Below are 24,176 nucleotides of genomic sequence, written 5' to 3'. Positions count from 1 at the left end.
GGACGGGGCTGGGGGCTCAGCACCTCCCAGAATCCAGCCCAGGCACACGGAGGCCACAGGACGCTTGGCTGCCCCGCACATGAGCCCTGGGGCATCAGACTAAAAATTAACTTATTGCAGCGCTTTCCTTCACCCCCCGGGGTCTGGCTGTGCTCACCCCGTGTGTTCCCAACGATCCCGGCACCTGCAGACCCCACGGCACAGCAGCCCACAGCACCTCGGCAGGAGTCTCGGCGGGGGCCCGTGCACGCTCCCCGCTGCCACAGGCCCTGCGGCTGGAAAATTCCCCCGCCTGCGCTTCAGTCCATCTCGTCAGGCAGCAAGGACGAGGTGAAAAGGGACGGGAAGGGTCCCACCGTGCTTTTCTGTGGGTGGAACTGGTGAAAAGCAATGAGAAAACCTTTTCGCCCTGAGAAGAGAGCTCGGTGCGCTGCACGCAGAGGGACGAGGCCGGTTGGGAAGGACCCAGCCCCGCATTAAAGGCAGCCGTGGGCCCAGCACCGTCTCCGGTTGTTTTTCTGTGCATCTGGGGCAGGGCGAGCTTTGCACAGAGACCCCCAGCAGGCAGGGCACGTTTTTGGCTGTGACAGCCAGGGCCCAGGCACCGAGAAGGGGATCCTCTCCTTCCCCCAGCCCCTGGTGTTGAACCCCAACTCCCCCCAGCAACACCCTCTCAGGCCCATCCTCAGCAAGGTCCCTCTCTCCATGGGGTCCCTCCCTCCTGGCCACGTATCAGCACCCAGCAGCAGAAACAGCCCCTTTGCAGCCCCCCATGACCGTGTCTGCCCCCTCCTCAGGGGGGACAGACATCCATCACCCCCCAAGCCCGCTTTCCCCCCAGAAAGCCCAGAGCTTTCTCACCTTCACCCTTCCTGCACCCAAGGACGGTGTGCCTATGGGCACAGAGGACAAACATGGTTTATTTCAGATCCCAAGACTGAGCCAGAAAAAAAACCCAAAACCCAACAACCCTGGGAGCTACAGGGCCTAGGTCTAGGGAGATGCCATCGTGGGGAATGGGGTGCGTTACCTGCTGGGCCTGCTTTTAGAGGGACAAGTTTCAAATCTCATCTCCCACACCCCAATCCCTGCCGGGAGCAGGCAGGCACAGCCGAGGGGCCGGTAGCCGCGCAGGGGCACTCCTGCCCCGCCAGAGCCAGCTTAGGAGAGACCAGGCTGCTGCAAACCCTCGTGAGATGCCCCAGGTCCCTCTCCCTTAAAGCCTGACGGAGAATCAGGGGGGTGACCCCTGCATGCATCACGATTATCTTCAGTACGTCAGCTTCTCCCACCACCACAGCACAACGTGACGGCCTGAGGAGCTGCAGGCACAGCACAAAGGGACCTTCGCTCCCTTCCCAGGAGAGGCGTTTAACAGCAAGAACACAAGAGTTTCTAAATCAAATTATTCCCGATTTCAGTCAGAGCTAAGTCAGTTTTCAAGTGCATAGAGACAGGCTAGACTAAAGTAAAGCCCACGCAAGCAAAAAATACAGGTTTAATTGCACTTTATTTTTCAAGAAGTGAAATGCAAATCCCTCAGGTTGTCTATCTGTAACAGGAAACGAGAAGAGGAATTTGTTAGTATTAGCAACGACCTCCATTAGGACACAGGCACAGACAGGGGGTCCAGAGGCCACATCCAGGTACCTATCCTCAGCCCAGCCCCAGAAAATCCAGCTTTCACACCCCGTCACATTCAGCACTGAATAACTATTCGGTGCTTTGACTTCTGGCGGGGCTCCCCAGGAAAGCCCAGCTAAGTTTACCCTGCGAGAAGGGCCCCTGCCCAGCAGCAGGCCGGCTCTTTCACAGGCTTTGATCTCTTCCACAACTTTAGCTGCATTTGGCAATTTGCCACACAGAGCGTGGGGCGCAGGGACCCCCCCACGCTGACACGCTCCAGAACAGGTGCCCAGCGCTTTTTTTCCTCCCAAGAAATCACATTTAGAAGCACAGGTCAAACTCAGTTCAGAGGTGATAAGAGGCAGTTGTAGAAACTGAACTGTAGTAGAATTACTTTAAGCACTTCCATTTCCTTAAGTGAAGGGGTGTTTATTTGTTTTCAAGACACAAAGACCTGCTCATAGGCTTAAGTTGAGCCGGTGCCAATGAGTGTAGAAGTAAAAGTGCTATGAGAAATCCAACGTGTTTGCCCAACTGACTGTCCTCACTGCTTTCCCCTCTTGGTCCACTTAGACTGAAAAGTTATAGCCCAAACCCCTGGCTGCCTGGCAGAGCCCAGGTGAGGTTGGGTTATAGCTTACGTCCCACCATCACCATGTGTTGTGCTGAGATCTTTAAACAACACTTTAAAAACAAGAGCAGAGAAAAAAAGGCACAGGAGATGGGCTTGGCTGCCTACAGTAACTCTCTCCCTGGACAAGCAGCACATTGCACATCTGTATTGCCGCTTTCACTGCCAGTGAAACACAACCCAGCAAAAACAAAACAACAACAACAAAAAAATCTCGCAAACAGAGAGGAGATGAGCTGGCTGCACAGCGAATCATTTCTGTCAGGTCTCTGCGAGCCTTGTGGCTCCTCCATAAAACACAGCTGGGGATTTGGCTCCTTACAACAGCAGTGACTGGATGCTACATCTGTGCTTGGAGCATTGCTCTAACAGAGCCCTGCCTTTCAGTACCACTATCGGGTGTCCCTGCCTCGCAGGCTGTGGGGCAGCGAGCACCACGCGTGCCGCGGCTCTGAACCTCCAACAGTGCCGGCCTGAGCCCCCTCGGCCCCTGGGGATTCCCCAGGCTGCCTGTGCCGAGCCGGTGGCTCACAGGAAACACCCGCCTGGGGTCTCTCGGCCCAATCTCCCACTGCGCATTGCTGATACAAGGTGATGAGATGGTATAGAGTCCCTGGGAGCCACCTTGGGGACTAAGTGAAATACTCCAAGGAGATCTTCACTGGGGAAGAAGATGCAATTTTAGTCTGTTTTTGTAAAAAAGTGGTTACCTACTGCAAGGTCCTGCCAGACTTGTTCTTCTGAAGCACTTTACAAAGTTCCTATTTGCATAAAGTTTCAGATTAATGAATCAACGGTTCACAGAAGTAGGACAGCAATACAAACGTGCAGTAAGACCGGTTGGTTCCTTCAGCTCGTCCCAACCTCTGCGCGTGTTGGTCAGGGCAGAGCGATGGGTGTGAGTGCCCACGAGTGCAAAAAGAGCCACTTGCTCTCAGGCCCCATCAGTCAGCAGTACAAGAGCCTGGGAAGTCCCTGGTTGGTCACAACTGTCCCACGTATGCAGCTCCTTAAGTGCGCAGGAAGAGGCCATGCCCAGAGGAAAGGGCTCACAGGCTCACCAGCTGGCTCTTCATCCCAGCCAGTCCAGATCATCATCGTCATCATCACCAAAGAGCGGAGCTGGAGGGGGACGCCCCTTCATGCTCTGGAAGTCAAACCAGAGGGGAAATTGTCAGTCTTAGCAGCTTCCCAGTATTTAGTAATTGCTACACAGTTCTGGCTCTGAAATCTCCACCAGCTTTAAGAGATGACATCAAGAAGCCTCATGACTGAAGTTTTAGTGTTTCTCACATGATGTCTTAATATTCCAGGTGAGATGCTTACAGGCTAAAAGGGACAGGAGAGGTGCAGACACTAAAAACCCTTCAATGAATCTGGCGAGTCTCACTTACTCCATGCCAGCAGAAGTTTGTCATCACTATTTGCAACCACTCCAAGCCCAACAATAAACAAAGCCAGATACTCTTGATTTATACAGAGAACGTACGGGAAGCTCTGAGCTCGGCTAGCAGCAGCCAGTCAGTCGCCCACTGCCACGGGAAGGATTTCAGAGACAAGCTACATGTTAACACCTGAATCAGTTTAGTAGGAGTGGAAAGATACAAATACGTACCACTTCCTCCTCATCCTCCTCTTCAGAGGGAACTCGAGGCTTCAGTGGTTTACGAGATGCTGTTTCAAAGAAGTTGTCATCCTCAAAGAGGCTAGAAGAAGATACAAAATTAACAGTTTGCTTGCAGACAGATGGGATCTTGGTTTTACAAGTTCTGAACGATGGAAAAGTTTTGTCACCGAGGCAAACTTTTAAGGCACGTACTATTCACCAGTGCCATCAATATCAGATCCTAGAAAAACTGCATGCTCCCCTCCACGCTCAGCTAGGAACGATTCACCAGGGATAACAGCCCCACTGCCCCTGCCCAGGCACGACCCCATTCTGCAGCTGCTCTCCCAGCAGAGCGTGCCCTGGACAGCCTGGACTCTGCCTGGACCGTGCCGGTGCCTCATCCCTACAGTCTGCGCTGCCGTGCAGTAGGAGCATATCTGTACCCGCCTCCAGCTCTGCGGCAGAACCAGACTGAGCTGAGCAGAAAGGAAGTGGGACTGTGGCTTCCCCAGCAGTCACACCTTACCTGGAATCTTTCTCCCTGGGGCTGGAGCAGAGTTCCTGCTGTCCTGGGGTTTCTCTGATGACAGCTGAGCTCAGCTCTGCTGCATTGGATACTGAAGCAGGGTCCTTCTCGGAGCTAGCTCCATCTGATGGGTCTGTGCAGTTCCCTTCCTCACCATTTAAAGGAGCAGGCTCTAAACCTCCCACAGGCTCCTCTGCTTTCTGCTCCACAGCTGGCTTTTCTGGCAGCACTGCCACATCTGCTTCTCCTGGTTTGGCTTCTAGAATAGAAGGTTCTGCAACTTCTGCCTGCAAAGATACTCTGGAAGGACTGCGTTCAGTCCCAGTTTTCCTGATGGGACTGCTCCCCAGTGTTTGCTCAGTTGGGACAAACTCCTCATCCACCTCAGGAACAGGCTGCCCTGCAAGTACAGGCCCCTTATCAGGATCCAGGCAGGATTCAACTGTGGAAGAGAGATGCTCCCCTTGAACCTTCTTCTCTTCCAACACCCCACTGGTCTGTGTCGCCTGCTCTTCCTCAGGAGATCTGGGCCTGGCAGACAGAGGAGCAGACTCGCCTGCCTGCTCAGACACCACAGAGCCTCTGGCTGCTTCCTCAGGATCAGCTGGGGATGCAACGCTCTGCACTGGGCTATGCTGCAGGGGCTCTTCGTGGTCAGTCTTTGCTCCAGATGATCCCTCCTGTCGTGCTGCTTTTGTTCCAGATTCCTCCGTTTTACTGTCATGATCTGGTTTCTCCTGCTGCCTGCTGAGTAGCTGCAGTGTTACAGTCTAAAAAAATTGAGTAGAGAGAACGTAGGTTATACCCTAAACATAAGCCATCACAGATTCTTGTATCTTCTTCTACTGCTGGGTTCCTTTGCCACCCACAACGAATTTCTGCTTCACAGTTATTTCAGACTCACAACATAAATTTGTGGGTTTTGACCAAGACTTGTTCTCTCACATTGATCACCTTGTATCTCTTATCACTGTCATACCTTAATAGTGTTCATGACAACACCCAGAACTGTCCTGCCACTGTATGTCTCTTCCAGCTCAAATTCACCCCGAAGAGATTGAAATACACCGTTCATTATCTTCTTTACCTGGAAAAGAAGAAGACAGGAAACAAAGATACAATTCATTAACATGTGAAGCACTGGACTCAACATCAGATACTTCTCCAGGTGAAGGAACAAGAAATGCAAACACACACATGTGGTTTTCAAAGAATTCACTTGTCAAATCAGAAATTCCTGTAACAAAAGAGAATACATCATTGTGCCATCTGAATTCAGAACCATTGTATGTACACCAAATCCCTCCAAAACTGAGGCAAGTTGCACAAACACAAGGCAGACTGACACTTATTTCTTATTATTCTTTCATTTTTTAAATCTAAACCTCAAACTTTAAGTTCTAACTTAAAAAACCCCAAAAAACCCCAAACAAACCAAGCAACAGAGTGGGCACCAGGAACATCACATTCTTTCTTCCTCTATAGACGTTGCTACTAGAAACACAGTGCTTCTGTGGAGAACATGATGTTTCTTCCTTCTTATCTCTACTCAAAGAGAAATAATTCAAGGTAAATAGATTTGCTTAGTAAGGAGACATCACGCTTACTTCTTCTGTGAAGTCTGCAGGTAAAGACTCGTCCTGACCCTTCTCCAGCTCTCGGATGCGTTCTTCATAGCGAGCCTTCAGCACCACAGTATCAGACTGCAAGGCTGAATACTGCCAAAGGGAAACCGAAAGTTAGAACAGCTCCACAGACACCACCACAATGAACCTTGCAATGCATGGGTTATCTGTAAACATTTTTTTACTGAGGGGTAAACTGCTGAGTGGAGTTTTAAGCAGGACTTTGATGGAGAGTTGCAGAAGACTTGGCTGAAAGCAACAGCACCAAAATAAAGATATTCAACCAAGCCAAAACCTTGGAGATCCACAACCATGTCATTAGCTCTTCAGGTTCAAGTAACACCAAGAATGGGCATAGCATTACTGAGATCCCAGTGAAATGAGGGCTGGGTCTCATTGCTGGACCTGTTCTGGTTTGCTGGAAGCAATGTGAAGTTATTCCTTCCTTCTCATATTCTGGAATTCATGTTCTTGTTATTCTGAACATAGGTAGCCTGAGGTTAGCGATTACGGCGTTCCAGTTCATATTCAGCTGCTGGGTTATTCCCTTTACCTTCTCTTGGATAGGCTCTAGTTGCTCCAAACGTTGCTGAAACTCAGACAATTTTTGCTCCTCTGCTTTTTTTGAGTGTTTTAGAGCCTGAAGCTGAAAGACAAGAACTAGAGCCCATCAGTTTACAGTCCCTTTCAGTGTCACCCACTTCAAAACAGTTTCTGCTCAAAAACCAGTCACTCAGATAAGCAGATGAGATTGTAGCTGTTGCTTTAGTCCAACACTGACATCATCTTGGCTCTCCCTCATCCAAAACTGCAGTAGTAAATTCACGAGCCCACCAACCCAACGTAAGAGATTGCAGTACAGACACATCCCGCGGACAAGACCAAATTCCATAACAGTCAAGAAATTAAAGAGTCAAGCCACAATTAGGTGGGAGAGGACTGTTGATTACAGCTACTGGCATCACATTTTAGCAATAAAGAACAGCCCTTTACCTTCTCCTCCAGCTGGGACACCTGCTGCTGCAGGGAATCTCTCTGCTCACACACCTCCTGGTACTGTCTAACATGCTGCTCCTTGGCTGAGGCCAGCGTACGTTCACATTTGGCTTCCCACTGGGATTCCAGCTCTGCCTGGATAAGTGATAGCTGCCCATCATGTAAGAGAGATCATTAGGAACATACACACACAATCTGTATTTGCACAAGTGGCTGAAAGCCTCAGGCTGGACAACACCTCCTGCCCTAGGCTGGAATTCCTACGTGCAGATGGCAGCCCTGCAGCTGTCACCAGCTCCTGCCCACACCTCTCAGAGTTCAATTCCAGCCACAATCCCTCAGGCTGGCCTGAAGGTCTCGCTCAGATTTCAGATATCTTGGCATATTTCTAAGCAGTCTTTCACTCATCAGCAGTCCTGTATTCTTCTCTCTACTACAAACTCAATTCGGTGCCTCTCCTTTCCTCAGTTTGACACTCTCTAACACAGTCTAAATCTGATGCTGCATGCCAGCTTGCATCAGCGCTGCACCAAAACTCTGCAGCCACGTCAGTGGCCCAAGATTCGAGTGAGAGAACAACTGGGACCTAGCAGCCTGCCTGCCTACTCAAATCATGCACTTTTTTTACACAGACATCAGTGTAAATCCTGAAGTCAGAAGCAGGGCCAACAAACACCAGCAGATATTTTAGAAAGACAACAAAGTGAACCCTGTGTTAAAGTTAACCCCTAAAATCAAGCAGATGATGTTTTTATTCTCCCACTACCTGAGCATTTTCATGACTATTTCCTACCTGTAGGTTCCTACAAGCCTTCCAGACACTTGTTGGAGAAGCTCCCATGACTCCTCACCTGCTCTGCTGCTGCCTGGTCAGTCGAAGTCCGTGCCTTTTTCAGCAACTGTCGAAGCTTGTCCAGTTCCTGATGATACGATCTGCGTATTTCTTCCATCTCTTCCTCTGCTTGAGCTCTCTCCGAAAGGGATTTCTTCTTCCTCTCCGCAAGATTCTGCAATACAGAACAGGACATAGCATAGGCCAGACTGCCCCAGGTAGCTTCTCTTCCTTGTGCAGAAAGGGTTTCTTTGAGCAGGGAATCTTAGCGCTTTAAAATCAAGCTGAGATCATTTTGGAGGTAGGAAGGTTAACATATTACTGGTTAAGATATTGGGGGGGGGGGGGAAGTCACATAAGCAGAAAGGATCTGCCAGCACAAGGATCCTTGCCTGTGGATGAGTCAAGATTTACCTAACTTGCATACGTACAAGCAAGAATGTTGGGTTAAATTTCAGCAAACAACTGAAACCCTGCACCTCTAACACCGGCACTGGACATACCTTTTCAAGAGTCTCCTTTTCCACTTTTAGGTCTGTTAGCTCTTCTTCCAGTGCTGTAATCTTCATGTCCAGCTGTTTGCGGCTCTGCTTCTCAGCTCTGAATCTAGTCTGAGTATCCTCAGAGGTTTCTTGGAGCTCTGCAAAAAACACACTTTGCTGTGGGTTTCAGCACTACACGTATTTCAGGTTAATGCATTTGGGGACTGATGGGAAGGAACAGTCTCTCTTGCATGATGAAATCAACAACATGGCTTGCACCTGCAGTGGGAACTAGAATTTATCAAGAGCTGCTTCTGTGAAATGATAATACTTATACCTCAGCTTTTCTCTTAACTTCTCAATCACAGGAACATTTCTTGTTTCTCTACAAGATGTTAAGACAGTAATGCCAAGAGATTGCCTCCACAAAAGACATCCCTGTGACAGGACGATTTTGTTCGTTGATTCGGCCCACTTTCCTTTTAGTGGTAAAAAGGATGCACACACCCTTCAGATGTTTCAGTGCATCAATATCCTTCTTCGATACCCTTGTGATGGATCCCAGGGAAAGCAGGAATAGATACCCCAGAAGAAAGGAAAAACTTATGACTAAGCAAAAAGAATGACATAAAGGAGCTCTCATGGAACAGGCACAAGAAGACTTACCTGCTAACTGTGCTTGCAGTTTGTTGAGTTGTGTCTCATGTCGCTCTGCCTCCTGCAAGGCAGCAGACAGCTGTTTCCGCAGGTCCATTTCCTTCTTCTGGTGGGCAGTCAGCTCCAGTTGCAGTTGGGAAACCTGTGCTGTGGCAGCTGCTAACTCCTCTGCAACTTTGGCCTGTATCACAAAATGGAGCAGGGAAAAGGGAGGGAAGAAAAAAAAAAAAAAAAAGATAGATATGTGACTGCAAGGACACACCAGAACTGTTTTCACAGGAAGAACTGTTAAGGTACTGAAGACCTCACTGGGGAAGTGCTGGGATCCAGCACTCAGAGACATCTCCAAACTGAAGAGGTAATGATAACATTTTTGCCACGTTACTGTGAGTCGTTCATCTGTAACCTGTCCAGACTGACTAGAAAGTTGCACAAGGCCACCAACAACCTCATCACCACATTAGCTCAATTCGGTGAGTTTTCCTGAAAAGCTTAAACCTGTTTTTAAGACTAGTACCAGTGCCTGGTGGCTCTGCTCAGAGTTTTCAAGGCTATAACAACATCTATTCAAGTAAAAGCCTGAGCTCCAACATCTAATTAACATCAATAAGCTTACAAATATCTTTCAATCACTGAAAAGTCACACAAAACATAGGCTCGTTCCAGCCAAAAGAGCACCTTCCCTCCAGAGCACACAGCACATAGTCACCTTGAGGTGCCCGCATGGGCAAGGCTATCATTTTGGAGAATAGTTCTCACAGTAACTTGTTGACCTGTTTAGATTTAGTATTGCTCAAAGTCAGTGACTCATGTGAAAATAGGTACTAATACAGCTTGTTAGACAACTTGTAAACAATGTGTTAGGAGATGCTCATGGCATCAAGACAAAGACAGAAAGTCACGTTCCCAATCATGTTGCAGGACACACAAAATGCAGAGGATTGTCTGCAAAGACAGAACTACACCCATCAAAAAACCTCACTTGCTGCAGGGAATACCTAAATAGCTTCTATATCTACGCCTACATTCAGATTCCCAACAGGCTTTCATGTTCTTGTAACTGATAAGTTCAGAAGAACCGGAGTTTCTCTCTGCTTTATCCCCATAAGAGAACTAAAGCGTTTCTCTTCAGACTAAGACCACCACCTTCTGGCAGAGAAGAGCTGTGAGCAAAATTGTTCCAACTATGGTGAGCATGGACATGTGCTGACCTTGAGGGTTGGGATACTACACCATTAATTTTAAAGAGGAGGCAGCATTTCAACAGAGACTCGCCAAAACCAGATCTGCTTTCCTCTCACGCTTCCATAAACATCTCACTGCAGTTCAAGCATGCTAAAAACAAAACAAAACCCCATGGCATATCTAAAGGTTATTTTAACGCTTGCCTTTGTCTTTAATGGCAAATAAAGAAAAATAAAAAAGGAATCCTATCCCAGGAACTGTTACTAGACTTAAGTTTCTGTGCTGAATGCTTCATGTCTATACTAGCTCAGCTCCAGCCTCCAGCTTTCAGGTACCAAGAATCTTATGTGATCTGTATCTGCTCTGACAATTACATGATCATGTCCTATTTCTCCCATGGGGGAGGCGAAACAAGCAGCAACGTGACAAAGTTCTTTGAAAGGGCTCCCCAAGAAAGAGGGGGCCAGTGGCTACACTGCCGATTATAAAACCCTTTTCCAAGTGGAAGATCTGTGCTAATTCAAGATCTGAGGCAATTCTTTTAATGCCAATCAGCTTCTAGCTAGTTCAAGAGGAAGCTGGGCTGGCACTACCTAGGGCACAATTATCTATTACCTACACAGTCAGCAGACACACTGCCTCACCTGGTCCCAGCCCCGATCCACTGGCAGCATGTGCTAGGAAGAGAAAGCAGTGACAAGAAACAGGAAGAGTTAAGAACACAACTTGAAAGGCAGAGGCATTAATCATCATCAGAAAAGCAAAATGCTTCATTACAGGAGCCTAAGACATGCCAGAGGAGCCTTTAATTTATTCCAAGAACTGCAAAAGCTTAGACAGAAAAAGGTAGTGAAGTCTGGCTTAAAAAGAAAGAAGCTAAAGGTATCCTTACAGGTACATTACACACTGCAGATGTAGGAGCAGTCCTACATGTAACTACCATTTCACTGCACTGGACAGCGTGGGGGATTACTTATCGTTATGGCACACGAAGCCTTCATCTAAAGCTGTGCCAGGGTCAAAGATCTATAACCCAAAAGCAGCAAGCTACTAATACCTCTTCTCAGTGATCCTGGGTACAGATGCCTACGGATCTGTACGTATCACAAACAGATGGATACAGATGTATCACAAAATAAATGGCCAGTCCCTATTTTTAAGTAAAGAATAGGTAAACCAGCTTAAAATTCTCTTCCCTGATTCTGTCCATCCATAGTGATCTCAGCAATTGCAGTCACAGACCAAGCTAGGTTAGATAAAAGGAAGAGGAAGGAATATCAGCCTTCCTATTTACAGTCAATACTCTTACAAAACTAGGGGAAATCTCCCAGTGCCAGTCATGGCTTCTCTGGTCTAGCCTGAAATCTATTCATGTAATAGTGTCATCACCTAGGCAGTGACTGCTGAATCAAGTGGAATCCTATTGAAGATGAAGCCCAAAAGATTCCTGAAGATCATATCTTATACTTCCAAAAGATGCTTCCTCCCCAAGTTACTTATCGTGCAAGCTGGACGTTGTGTTCACTGACAGAAAGGAATTGTATTTATTATTTCAATCTGACTTATTCCTGGTTAGAATCCATTACACTCCCTACATATTACAGGTATGCAACCTGGGCTCTCAGTGGAAAAATACAGTCCTCCTTTACTGTCTGCTCACACCAGCATACAATTATCAGCCACATATCACTCTATTCTTTAGCATACTTTGGAAAGCTGCAGTTTTGTCATTTTTAGGTGCACTGAGTTACGGTTCTCATGCAGAGCAAGCATTTATCATCTCACATTTGAATTGGAGAGACACACAACTCAGCAGGGGAGCATGGTGCAAGACTGAACTTGGTGTAATTTAAGAAGCCAGTGCTTGAGAAAACACAGAAAACACCATGCAATTACAGACCTCAAAGCTAGCCTACCTGGGCTAGGCTGTCCTAAGTGGATATTACAGGATATGCAGCCATGCATAAGTGCATTTGACTGGTTTGAAAGCTATTTCCCAATAGCCCCTTTCACAAAAGCACAATACATTATTAGTAGAAACAAACAACTTTTCATTAGTATTAAAAAAAAAAGTGCAAAACTGCAACGAAGAAACTCTAGTAGGAAATAATTTTTCTTAGTTACATTCACCCTATGTCAGTTTTTTTTGGAATAAAACTTTTCTGAAACTGTCAGTGCAACTAAATAAACAAAGCACATTTTCAACCCGACAAACCCCTGTGAGACACAGTTCCTCAACATGTTGGCCATATACCTATAGAGCAGACACTTTCCTGTAAAATAAGAATATTAAGGCTATGACAGCATAAATATCTACTTTATATCCTCTGTGCTATTTTTGTCATGAAAGCCACGAAAACCTTCAATTTTTTTCTCAAAACAGCTTTCAAAACATAAGTTCAGAACTACAGTTGTCCTGTAAGAGAACTGACTTAAGCCTTGACTAAAAAGGCTTCAGCATATTTTAGTACAAGAAGCCACCCCTTTCCTGGCTGCAGCCAGAGGTTTATGGCTCTGCTCATTGTCACCATTACCTTCTCCTGTTCTGCATGCAACACTCTTGCCTGTGTGTTTTCATTTGTTGTCTGCAGTGAATGATTCCTCTGCTCCATTAGCAAGTTACTTTGTTCAACATATCTGTGAACAGGGGAAGACCGCGTGAGCATTTATGTAAAGACATGACTTGGAGCAAAAGGCTCAGACAGAAAAGGCGATATTTCAAAACAGTTTTCTTCACGACAAGTCCCAGGCAATTTTGCATGACGTTGTGCACTAAGAGCAGCCTGATCTCAGAAGGGTGGAACGGGTGTGCCTGGCACAGCAGAGATTCTATCAGTTTGGATAAGCACTTTACCTCTCTGCAACAAGTCTAATGTTCCTATCACACAGTCAAGTTTTGATAACCTGATATCCACTGACCTTATTATTATTCCCCTTCTTAAACTGAATGGAACACACACCCAACAGTGGAACTAAGGACACCACATCCCCTGCAATTTCCTTCACCTTACTAAAAAGCTAACAAAAGTAACTCCCAGAAGCAGAGCAAGTGTGCTCAAAGAAGACAGCATGAGGGCTTTTTTTCCCCCTTTTACACATTCACGTTTATTGTAAACCACAGATTTGGAGATATGCCCTGCAGAGAGGGGAGGAGGGGAAAACCCCACACTTTTAATGCCTTAAAAAAACTCCTAAAGTTAAAAATACCAGAACATGTCTCTATCCTCAAGAACACCCCTCCTAGTTATGCCTAACCAAGTGTATGCTAGAAAGTCTTTGCAAACACAGAGAGTCTGTACCCTCCCACTCCTTACCTCTGATTCCGCTCAATCAATTCGCTGATCTTCTCATTCTGCTCCTCAATCCGACTGCTCTTCTCAAATATCTCTTGCTTCAGTCTCTCATTCTCCTAAAGCATAGCCCAGCATGAACATTCAACTTACTTCGACTTCCTCACAGCAGTACCTAAAGCTCTGTTTTGTACAGATGCAGTACAGTGGTGAGACTTATCACCTTCCATGGTAACATCACAGGAAGGTGCCGTGCTACATTTAGCAGGAATCCTGGCACGGGACAGTGGTTGCCAAACCACGTTCTAGAGAATATTGTGTCTGGTTGACTTTTTCAGCCACAAATCCCAAGACTGTAAGGCTGCTGCCTAGAAAAACTACAAAGCACAAGACTAAGTAGCAAAAACCAGAAGTAGGTCGTTCTTCCAACATGGTACTTCAGCTCTGGAAATCCATTCTGCAGGATGCTGTGGGTTAAGTCCATAACAATTTAAGAAGAGGCTGAATTTCTCACATGAACCTTTTGCCAAGGTCTGTTATAGGCCAATATATCAGCTCTGGCTCAGAAAGTACCCAAACCACAAACTGTTGAGAAGAGCTTTTTTTTGGGGGGAGGGTGGAAATCATTGTATATCTCATGCTCTTACCTAGGTAGCCAGTTTTGGACACGCAAAAATAGAACACATGGGTGGGTGGACATTTGGTCCAAGCCAGTACAGCTATCCTTATTAGGAATAACACAGTGGGCTCCAGTTCCTTATGAAAGTAGTCAAATAAGGCTGGCTGTGCTCACCTGGATTATGCGTTGGATATTGCTCATGATCATGGAGGCTTCCATAGTAACAGAGGAAATACCAGGCAGCAGTGAGCTGTTACCAGTGTTTTGTTTCTTCAACTCCTCCACCTACAGGGATAAGCCATTCTTAAGCCAGATGAAATGAATTTATCTCTCCAAACACAACGCATCATATGATATTTAGACAGTATGCGACAGCACCTTCGCCCAAGCCTAGGCTTCGCTTTTTTCGTAGTAGCTGAATTGCTATGACTTCAAGGTCTGATAATACTGGAATTTTCTACTAAGTTAGAACATCATTTACAAACTTAATCCAGGCATTTAAATAGAGCTAACTCCTCAGACTACATTTGGAGAGCAAATAGCAGTAACAACGCTCACAAGCCTGCCTATGCCATACATTACCTTGGCAGCCAGATGATCCATTTTATCTACTACTTTGCTAACGGCCATTCGGATTTCAGTGTTATGCTGTCGAGCTTCTGTCATCAAAAAGGAAGTAACATCCCCAGGAGCTTGAATGGAAAGGAGAGAGATCTATAGTCACAAGGGGAAAATGCCTGCATACAGACATATCACAAGCAATGCTTAGCAGTTTGAAGCCCGCCAGGTACAACAGGCACTTTCTTCCCAGAAATAAAAGGGACGTGGTATCTGGAAAACTAATAACGTAGGTATTTTCCAAATAACATCAATAGGCAGGTTTGTGACTACAGGAAATTCTTGAGCCACGTGACAGCACTTAGGTCAATAAGATGGAAGTTCCCCTTGGGAACCTAGAAATTCCATCCCCTTTCCACTGCATGAAGTTCCTTAAGGTAAGAAAAAGATGGGTATTTATTGGGAAATGTTTGTCCCTATTTGCTATTAAAAAAGAAGAATTTGTGAAATGGCACAGCATTACAGACAGGATGAGTATGTTTGTGTATGCTACCATTGCTACCTAAATGATAATTATAAACAGTTTACTGGAGGTATTGCAGCCTTCTGAAAAGCATGTACTTTTTTTAAACATACCTTGGTAAGGTGCAGGATACATCTGCCCTACAGGTTGGAGTTGAGAAGCAGATGCAGCAGTTTGGGGGTAAGCAAATGCCATTCCTGGATATGCCTTGCAGAACAAGTTCGGTAAATTAGAATACGTTTTGATATTTCCCCACCCTCCTCACACTTAAGCAGTTTTCACTTTTTTTATGCCCCAGAGCAAGGATGATATTTGGAAAGAAAAAAACAGAATTAAGGAGCTGGAAGTCAAACTACACAACAGTCACAGTACAGGGAAAATAACAGTCACTCTTCTTTCAAGGCTTTGGTATGTGTTCAAGTTACCACAGCTTAGTAAGTTACCTTCTTCACTGAAGTTTAAGCAAAAGCATGTTACTCTGTGTTTGTGAGAGGCAAAGATCAACATGTGAACAGCTCATGCTGAAGTTATGCTAACTGGAATAGAAAGAAGGGCTTAAAAAGTGCAACACAACTTGATTGCAACTTTACTGCTCAGTGCTCATCAGGAGGAGCTAAACAGACTGAAGAACGCATTAAATGCTATGAGTAACTCACTATCAATTTACTCTCTCAGGCAAGGAAAAAAGAAAAATTACAATACAACTTGGGCCAAGTTTCTAAAAGAATTTAGGACATCAGGGTCAAATTTCAAAACAATACATCCAAATCACTGTCAGATTAAAACGTCACTTTAATGACAAGTTTCTGTTTCAACAAAGAGAAAAGTCTGTCTTTTTTATCTTGTTACTTGCCACACTTTCTTCATTTTCAACACAAGGAAAATGCAAAGCCAAAGCAATGCAACACCACACCAGTTTTGGGTTGGTGTGGTGTTTTTCATTTTGTTTTTTTTTTTAACATAGTGTTTTTATTCATTATCAAATGTTTTCTTCCTCTGCCTGGACCCTTTAAAAATAAACAGTGCTTCTATGCAACACAGGCCACCAATTTCCAAAAGCTCCAGAAAATAGGCTATGTGAAAATAACTACAGAAAGCAGACGGTAAAAAGCTTGGGTTTAGACTTCACAGAACTGTTTGTATGAGAGTTTTGTACTAAGTCTTCGCTATCTGATGTGGAAAATACATTGTGCGTTAAGCCCCCAAAGTTTCCTTGTTAGCAAGCAGATTGCATCACTTTTCAGCAGCAGCAGCACAAGCCTTTTAAAAGGAGGGATGAAAAACACATTAAGTGTGCTCTCACAGAAAAACCACCATAACCAAGAAAAATTTCAACTAAAATGCTTTTGTTTTCACTTGCTCTACAAGTACTTGGAAGTTTTTATTCTCTCCAGTACCAAAGTAGATATTAAACAAAGTCTGGTTAGTTCTTAGTTCAACTTTAAGAAACCATCTGCAAACAGAAAACCAGCCTTTTTGGATTAAATTCTAAGAGGCATGAGATGGAAAGCCGAGAATGACAAAGAAGAGTCACAGAAAACAGCCCGGGATTCTCATCCTTACATGCTGCTATAAAGTCCTTGCTCTCAGCAATGGAGAAGACAGTAAGACTTATAAGAAAGGACAAAAGTGCCAATATTCTCCTTGGTTTCATCTTGGTACCTGAAAGCCCTGTGCTCCTCCAGACAGAGCTGAATGGGGCTGGATCATTGCAGGTATTAAAGCAGCAGAAGATACCGGGGGTGTAGAACCAGATGCCTGAGGTACTAAAAAGGAAGAAAGAAATTCAGCATGCCACAAAGTAGTTAAAATAATTTAACTCGCCCAGTATGAAATGGAAAAAAAACAAAATAATCACTATATAGACAAAAATTTAACACAAGCCTGTCTGCAGCCTTGTGAAAATTAAATCCAGTCAAGCAAGTGATAAAAGGTCAAGAAGAGAGTAATCTTTCACAGAAATTCCACTCTAGCTACATTTAGACAACCTCTTTTCATTCAAATAAAGGTAGCTCTGAAGTTTACCAACAGATGATGTTACTCAGACTGACTCTAAAGTCCGCTCAGTTGACCAGCAGCTGACCTTACTATTCCATCACGGGAAGACAAGTCAAGCCCACTCCAGAGCTGCCAACTGTCTGACACCCTTCACTCTTATTTCTATCATTTTCAAACAAAAAAATTTCTGTTCACTGGGAAAAGATTTGCAACAGTTCCATTTACAAACTACATGTCCTAGAAATCTCGGTGCCGCCCCAGCACACATGATGACAGAGCAGCTCATGCACTGTGGCTGCTCTTCCTCAAGCAGTAATGTGTGCACAAGATCACAATGAAGACATACTCCAAGGACTTCAGTCTTGTGCTTTATGGATTAGTCTACCTATGGAGCTTTGGATCAGCAAGTCTTTTTAGAAGCTATCAGTTCCTATTTCAGTTCCTGAAAGCAATCCTCTATTCATACAGCCCTTGTATTTGAGGCCTGCAAATAAGTGAAATTTCTCTATACCAGTTCCAGGCTCACCAGCATATTACCTTGTGTTGACACTGTGGGCAGTACTGCATGAGCTGGCTGTGATGGTCTCACAGAAGATGAAGCCACTGGTTGTGCTGTCCCTCTTAGTGTATTTGGATCCTAAAAACATTTCTGCATATTACAACGAATGCTAAAGAACAAGCAAACAGTTTGAACCCAAGATCACTCAAGACCAGGTGTTATCCCATTAACCCAATTGAACTATCTAGTGGAATCGTTAAACCCTTTTGCTAGAGAAAGAGTACGTGTTCCCTGTACAAAGGGAGAGCTATTGCTATGGCTTCCACCTTAAGGAACTCACAGTGTAGAAAAAGCATCAAAAAAGTCACACTTAAGCAATTGGTGATGTACCTCTATTTCTGAGTCACTGGAGTCAAGTTGACCACCTGCTGTCCCGGCAAGGAAAGGTAGCATGGGCTGTCCCATTTTAGCCATCCGAGAAATTAGCTTTGCCTTTGCTACATCTGGATTCTAAAAGAAACATTTGCAGTTACTCTTCCTTTCTCTCTCAGCCCAGGCTTTTCAGACATTACAGAGACATCTGTCAGAATTAGACTCGTCTGAATCACCGACTTAACAATTCTGGTTCTTTCAATTTTTCATTGACTGTGTGAAAAAATAATTTTCAAGCACACAAGATAACACTGTGGATTTGTTAATCTGGCTTGCTTTATATACTCTCCTTCTGGGATGACACTGCTGTCATTACATAGAAAGATCTATCCTTGCACAAAACACAGCAACGAGAAGAAAATGTGTGAATTAAGGAAGCTGCTTAGCAGCTTCTTCTATCCTGAGACAAGCACAAAAGTCATCTTCTCAGGTGGCTACATAAACTTATACTAAATGTCCCAATTACTCTTTGTTATCCATTCTAAATTCATCCATTTATCTAAGACAATTAGCCTTGTGAATATCCACATGGTCAAAGTAACTTTGCTTTTAAGAGTAGAAACTAGGACTGAGATTACTCATGTTCTGCTAACCCCTTCAAAACAAGGCCCTAATCTGTCAGTACGGTGAACATTTGAGAGTGCCGTGCTTGTATGATGTTCACTTTATCTTCATCAATACTGAACGCAACGGTGAAACCAACCAAGCTTCCCTACTTAAGGCTTCAAATTACTTAGGAAAAAACACCACTTACTGCGAGCTGTTCGCTGATGGAGTTTGACTTGGCCCGAACAGCTGGCTCCCTAAAAAGCCAAACAGGTATGTGTTGATCATTAACCAAGATGAAATTCAGGATCCAATATTCTGCATTTCTGAATAGTCAAACACACCTCCCCCTAAGGGAAACCATTTTCTTATATCAAGCATTTCTTTTAGCTTATTTTTAGAAGATTCTTTGCAACATTATCTGTAGATTTCAGAACATTGTTATGGACAAGTCCATGGCTATAGAACAGCTGATTACAGCAAGATGATTTTGTTGATTGCTGCAATGACCACATTCTGGTACAAACAATTTTAACCAAGTCCAATAACAAACTACTTATGGCAACAAGAAGAGCACTTAAATTTGAACTTCCCAAAATAGATGACGGATCCACTTAGTTAAGAAACAAATGAAACTGTAAAATTTGCAATTAGACAAATCAGCCATTACCCAAGACCAACTTATGGCTATATTTCCACCTGAGATGAGAAAGTTGTTGTAGCAGTACCCATACAACCTAATCATGCTAGATCTCAGCAATGCTGTAGAGGAATGACTTCATTCATTTCTGCCCATTTCGATTTCCTTAAATTCAAGCAGAAAATTTCCTGCAAGTCGTGTTAGCAAGCATTCCCCTGCGACACTGACAGCACTAAGCTGGCACACAGAGGACCCACATTTGCCAAACAATGTGTTAATGCAGCATTGTGTCGGATGTTTATGGGCATTGCCTTCTTTTAATACAGCAAGTTGTTTTAACCGTGCTGCTTCTTACCCAGGCTTTGGAGGTATTGTAGATGGAGGCAATAAACCAGTGTCTGCAGAGAAGCCATCTGAATTGGGAACCGGAGAAGGTGCAGGAGAATCCCTTGAACTAACACTCTGTCCATCTGAGCCAGAGCATTCCTTTACCAACTTCACCTTAAAAAGCATGTAACAAAAAAGATGCTTTCTCTGGGTTCTCAAAAAAAGCCTTCAGCAACTTGTTTATTTCTGATGACTACTCTTTTGTCAAGTTCATGTACTTCAAGTAAAAGCACACAACCGACTCAAGAACTGGAGAAGTAGAGCCTTTACACCCTGTCATTCCTCACTGAGTATTTTGTTTTCCCAAGTGACTCACAAATAGGACAATGAAAAGATCTCAAGACAGTTAGTACAGCCATGTCTTAGTACAGTCTAGAGGGATTTTTTGCATTTAGGGGTTTTTGTAGGGTTGTTTTGGATTTTTTTAATTAAAAGACATGCATCTTCCTGAAGTATTTAGTTTAAACAGTTTATGAGCTGTAGTTCTCATGCCAACAGCAGGTTTTCACCTTGTAGACAAACACTGCCACCCAACAGCCACAAAACAGATGTAAAATAAACACTTTGCAGGAGACACTCACCCGTCTAACTTCCACCTCAAAAACTAAAGTTGAGTCTGGAGGGACACGGCCAGCCACTCCCTGAGCCCCATAGGCCCATGCTGGAGGAATGATGAGATACCTTCGCCCTCCTTTCTTCATCCCCATCATTCCTTCTTCCCAGCCCTTTGGTTTTTCAGAGACACAACAGAAGGGAAAGCAAACAGTTTGATCAGTAACATTACAGTTTCTTTTCATTACAGTGATTAAGACAGCTTCAGGCACCTGTTACGGAAGATTCCAAAACACAAAGAGAGATTCTTGTAAAACCCTATTTCTTTTCAGTCTGTAGCACTAAACCTTTGTCTTACAAAGAATCGTAATGGCCAGTTATAAATTGCAAGATTAATTCAAGAATAAAGATGCAGCTCCCATGTGTTCATACTGAAATCAAACAGATACAGCAACCTTTAGCATGAAGGCTGGAGGCTTCCAGGTCTCCGTATGGTTCCAGAAACCTGGTTCAAGTTTTAAATATCGTAACTTAAGCAGCTACCACAGATCACACTGATATCCTGAAGAACTGCATGCTGTACTGTGTGCACAAATCCTGCAGCTGCAGGTGGCTTGCAGGGCAGACAGTAGTGACCTCTCTCAGCATTCTGGGAAAGAACAGGACTCCACGTCATTGAGAGATCACTTCTGAATTGCTATGGCTAGATTTACAAAGCACCCAGAGAAGACAGTTGTAGTGAAGGAGACTTAGAAGTCAGAGCAATGCAAACTGTCAAACGGATGCCAGCATTTAACAGGATGACTACTACACCCAGGCAACATTAATAAGAAGATACACATTAAAACAAATAAAGTAGAAAAGTAGTGCATCTTCAGTAAAGGACAACTTGTAACAGGTCATATATGAATTACTCAGGTAATGGAAGTGACTTGAACAAAAGCATCTCAGATTCACAACCTGATTTTATGGAATAACATAAGGGAGTATCACACCACCTGGAGTGAAAAATTATTACACAGTCAAAACCCTCACAATTTGACTTAGAGGGTAAAACCACTCTGGGCTGTAGTACTATCTTTTACTAGATCATACTAAAACTTGTCAGTTGCCTTCACCCTCCCATGCCCTTCTCCCAGGTGTTGTATCAGACCTATCTAATGCTCTGCTTGAGGCACAATGAGCAGGGAGGAATCTGAAGTTTTTCCTAAACTGAAACCCTCTTTTAGAAATAGTGTTCCCTGAGAACAAGGTAATGGATTAAGTGACTTCCAGAAAAACAAAGACAAAAATAAAAAACACCCTGAGAAACCCAGCTCTTGAGAACAGCTCTTTTTACCCAACAGAACAACTTCACTGTCATTGAAAAGGAGACTGGGCTATATTGTGCAAATCAAGAAGAAAAAGTTTGAGTGAGTCACTGTTACAGAGTGTTTCCTATCAAATGAAACATGAAACAGCAGATATGAATCCTGAAGATCTTCAACAATTCAAAGCTCTGAGACTTCAATTATTGTTAACAAAAGTGCCAGAAGTTCTACCTTGATGACCTTTCCAGATCCCAGCTTTAGCCGCAACAGCTTGTCTTTGTTAACATTTGAGTCAAACACCTAGAGTTGAACAAAAGCACAAAATACATGGATTTCCCAACTGTTTCAAGATTCTGAATGCTACTTTACATGTTCTATAAACTTCTTCAATCTCTTATGTGCTATTTCCCATTCTGCTACTTCTAAAACTAATCCTCAGATGTAAGATAGAGCATGGCTACAGCTTCTAGTCCATTGCACAGTACAATTTCTTAAAGTGAATGATAGCTGGAGACTCAGACTTTAAAACTGCTTTGAGCTCAATGGTCAGGATAGGATTGGGCCAAGTAAAACACTACACACAGGCTTGTCTCAAGCAGCAAACAACTGTCTAGAAGTTTTATACATTAAACTAAGACATATGCAGCTGAACAACTCTTAGAGAGATTAGAAATAAGCTCTGCTATGTAACATTGGTACGTAGAGAGAAACATGCCAGGCAGACCAAGAAAAACAAAAAATTTCCTAAAGATGAAAACAGAAAGCCCTTTTTTATAGCAAAAAGATTCAACAGCAGATGGATACAAATGCAAAACCCTTTGCCATGAATTTTGCTAACAGTAAAACCAGCAGAAATGTTTTAAAGGTAATGTTTTGAACATTACAGGATTTCTTTTGCTTATTAGCAAACTGGATTGGACACAGCTGTAGAGGATGTAAAAGCAATCTCATTCTTTTAATATCTGGAGATGCACTTTGTGTCAGACAAGGCCCTTCTTATCACTTCCTCAAGCTGTCTCCAAAGAAGCATAACTAGCTTCATCGTCTATTCTCACCATTTTCATTAATATTAATGTGTGAGAGTGCCTATGAAAGTTAAAAAGCATTTTAATCACTGCCTCCTGAACAGTAATGGAATCCCTTGTTGTTCTATAGGTAGCACATATGACCTCACTTATGGTGCCATAACCGACTGAAAAAATACCTTTAACATCAGCACCAATACTACACTAGATGTGGCCGGTTCCTTCCGGGGGCGGTCACACTCATTCAGTATTAGGAGGCAGCATAAACGTCTTTACCTGTCCAAGTCCATTGTTCTGGAACAGCCAACCCGTATAGGCAATCTCCAGAGAGTCTCCTCCTTCTACTCCCTGCCCTTCTCCAAGAAGGAGATCCTGGTAGAGGACTGAATCAAGCACTGGGGAGCTGTTGCATTTGGCAATGCATACCTGCAGAAGGAAAGTCTATCAGAGTGGCAAGTTCCACTATGACTCATTACAGATCTGATGCCTTTCTTACTGTTCTGATCAAGCCCAAGTTAGAGATGCAGTTATGACGCATTCCATGTTTCCTTGTGCTGAATTTTGCTGAGTAAATACCCTCTGCTCTACAGAACCATTAGTCTTACAGTCCTTGAGAATCTTGATCAAAAATGCCATCAGAAGTAACAGGCTCCCTGCCTCAAAGAGGCCTGGATCTAACGAACAAAATCCAGCCAGACTCATCACAGATCTGCCTCGATCACAGTCATGCAGATACTCAAAGCTGAACTTCAATGAAAAAGTATGACTGACTTAGAACCTTTTGGCAACAAGGTGCTCTCAGAGATACATCTTGATTTGCCTCTTCTTCTAAACAAGGCAGCAAGTCATACCTTGCACAGAGTAAGTAGCTACCTGTTTACTGAAATCCATCGCTGCCTTTTCCGACTCAAACATGATGGACCAGTTTTGTCTCTGATCGTCATAGAATGTACTGTAATTGTTGGGCTGAACCTGTGGGAAAGGAAATCAGTCCTACATTACACATTAAAAGATGCATTCAACTAAAATGAAAAAGAAAATCCACATCCAAAAGCAGCTTAAAATAAGAGCGACTGAAATTAAGCAGAGGCAAATCCTGCTGTATTACCACTCAAGTTCACAATGCACAGATTAGCTTTTATTTATGTGCTCATTATTGTGGAAGAATTATTATAACTCAAATACTTGAGCAAATATGAAGTTCTTCATAGATGCTGCAGTTTTCACAAGCTTCATTGAAGCTAGGTCTATAATATACACTGAGATTTTTACATGCAAGTAATCTACTTTTCATAAGTATTGATTACATTTAGACTTCCAGAATCTATTGGAGGAGTCACTCCTTCCTCACTTCCAAAAATCCGTGTCACCAGAAGCTGACTACATAACCCATTAATCTTTCAAAATGCACTTATAAAACCAAAGAGCAAGCTAGCATCCTGGTCAGAAATTTGGACTGAAATTCTACTATTTCAGAGTGAAATTTCTATCAAACCAAGAAATTTTATGTCACCTGATGACAAGCTAAGAGCAGCAAATCAACACATCAATTTTCTGTAAAACTGGCAGAAAACAGAACTTCCCAAGAGATCCTGTTCTAGGGCTTACAACGCTCCAAATTGTTCTTA

General features: G+C 43.9%; 1 protein-coding gene across 1 annotated transcript in view; it reads right to left on the bottom strand.

Annotated features, from left to right (window-relative positions):
• Nucleotides 1-3,329: 3,329 nt before the first annotated feature.
• FKBP15 (FK506 binding protein 15, 133kDa) overlaps nt 3,330-24,176 on the bottom strand; it is a gene marked incomplete at its 5' end in the record, with an annotated part of 23,887 nt that continues 3,040 nt past the window's right edge. Inside the window, 24 exons of the mRNA XM_009701380.1 lie at nt 3,330-3,404; nt 3,873-3,963; nt 4,393-5,162; nt 5,372-5,479; nt 6,000-6,110; nt 6,571-6,663; nt 7,011-7,163; nt 7,865-8,020; nt 8,349-8,485; nt 8,994-9,165; nt 12,704-12,806; nt 13,484-13,578; nt 14,253-14,363; nt 14,661-14,770; nt 15,273-15,366; nt 16,822-16,925; nt 17,695-17,794; nt 18,047-18,166; nt 18,843-18,891; nt 19,630-19,775; nt 20,243-20,386; nt 21,755-21,823; nt 22,825-22,974; nt 23,422-23,520. Of these exons, the coding sequence (XP_009699682.1) occupies nt 3,330-3,404; nt 3,873-3,963; nt 4,393-5,162; nt 5,372-5,479; nt 6,000-6,110; nt 6,571-6,663; nt 7,011-7,163; nt 7,865-8,020; nt 8,349-8,485; nt 8,994-9,165; nt 12,704-12,806; nt 13,484-13,578; nt 14,253-14,363; nt 14,661-14,770; nt 15,273-15,366; nt 16,822-16,925; nt 17,695-17,794; nt 18,047-18,166; nt 18,843-18,891; nt 19,630-19,775; nt 20,243-20,386; nt 21,755-21,823; nt 22,825-22,974; nt 23,422-23,520 (3,360 nt within the window). The remainder of the gene's footprint in view (nt 3,405-3,872; nt 3,964-4,392; nt 5,163-5,371; nt 5,480-5,999; nt 6,111-6,570; nt 6,664-7,010; nt 7,164-7,864; nt 8,021-8,348; nt 8,486-8,993; nt 9,166-12,703; nt 12,807-13,483; nt 13,579-14,252; nt 14,364-14,660; nt 14,771-15,272; nt 15,367-16,821; nt 16,926-17,694; nt 17,795-18,046; nt 18,167-18,842; nt 18,892-19,629; nt 19,776-20,242; nt 20,387-21,754; nt 21,824-22,824; nt 22,975-23,421; nt 23,521-24,176) is intronic.

The sequence above is a fragment of the Cariama cristata genome, unplaced genomic scaffold, assembly GCF_000690535.1.
Source record: "Cariama cristata isolate BGI_N322 unplaced genomic scaffold, ASM69053v1 scaffold32555, whole genome shotgun sequence".
Lineage (NCBI taxonomy): Eukaryota > Metazoa > Chordata > Aves > Cariamiformes > Cariamidae > Cariama > Cariama cristata.
Note: the sequence above shows the minus strand (reverse complement) of the source record. Positions and strands in the feature narration are given on the sequence as shown.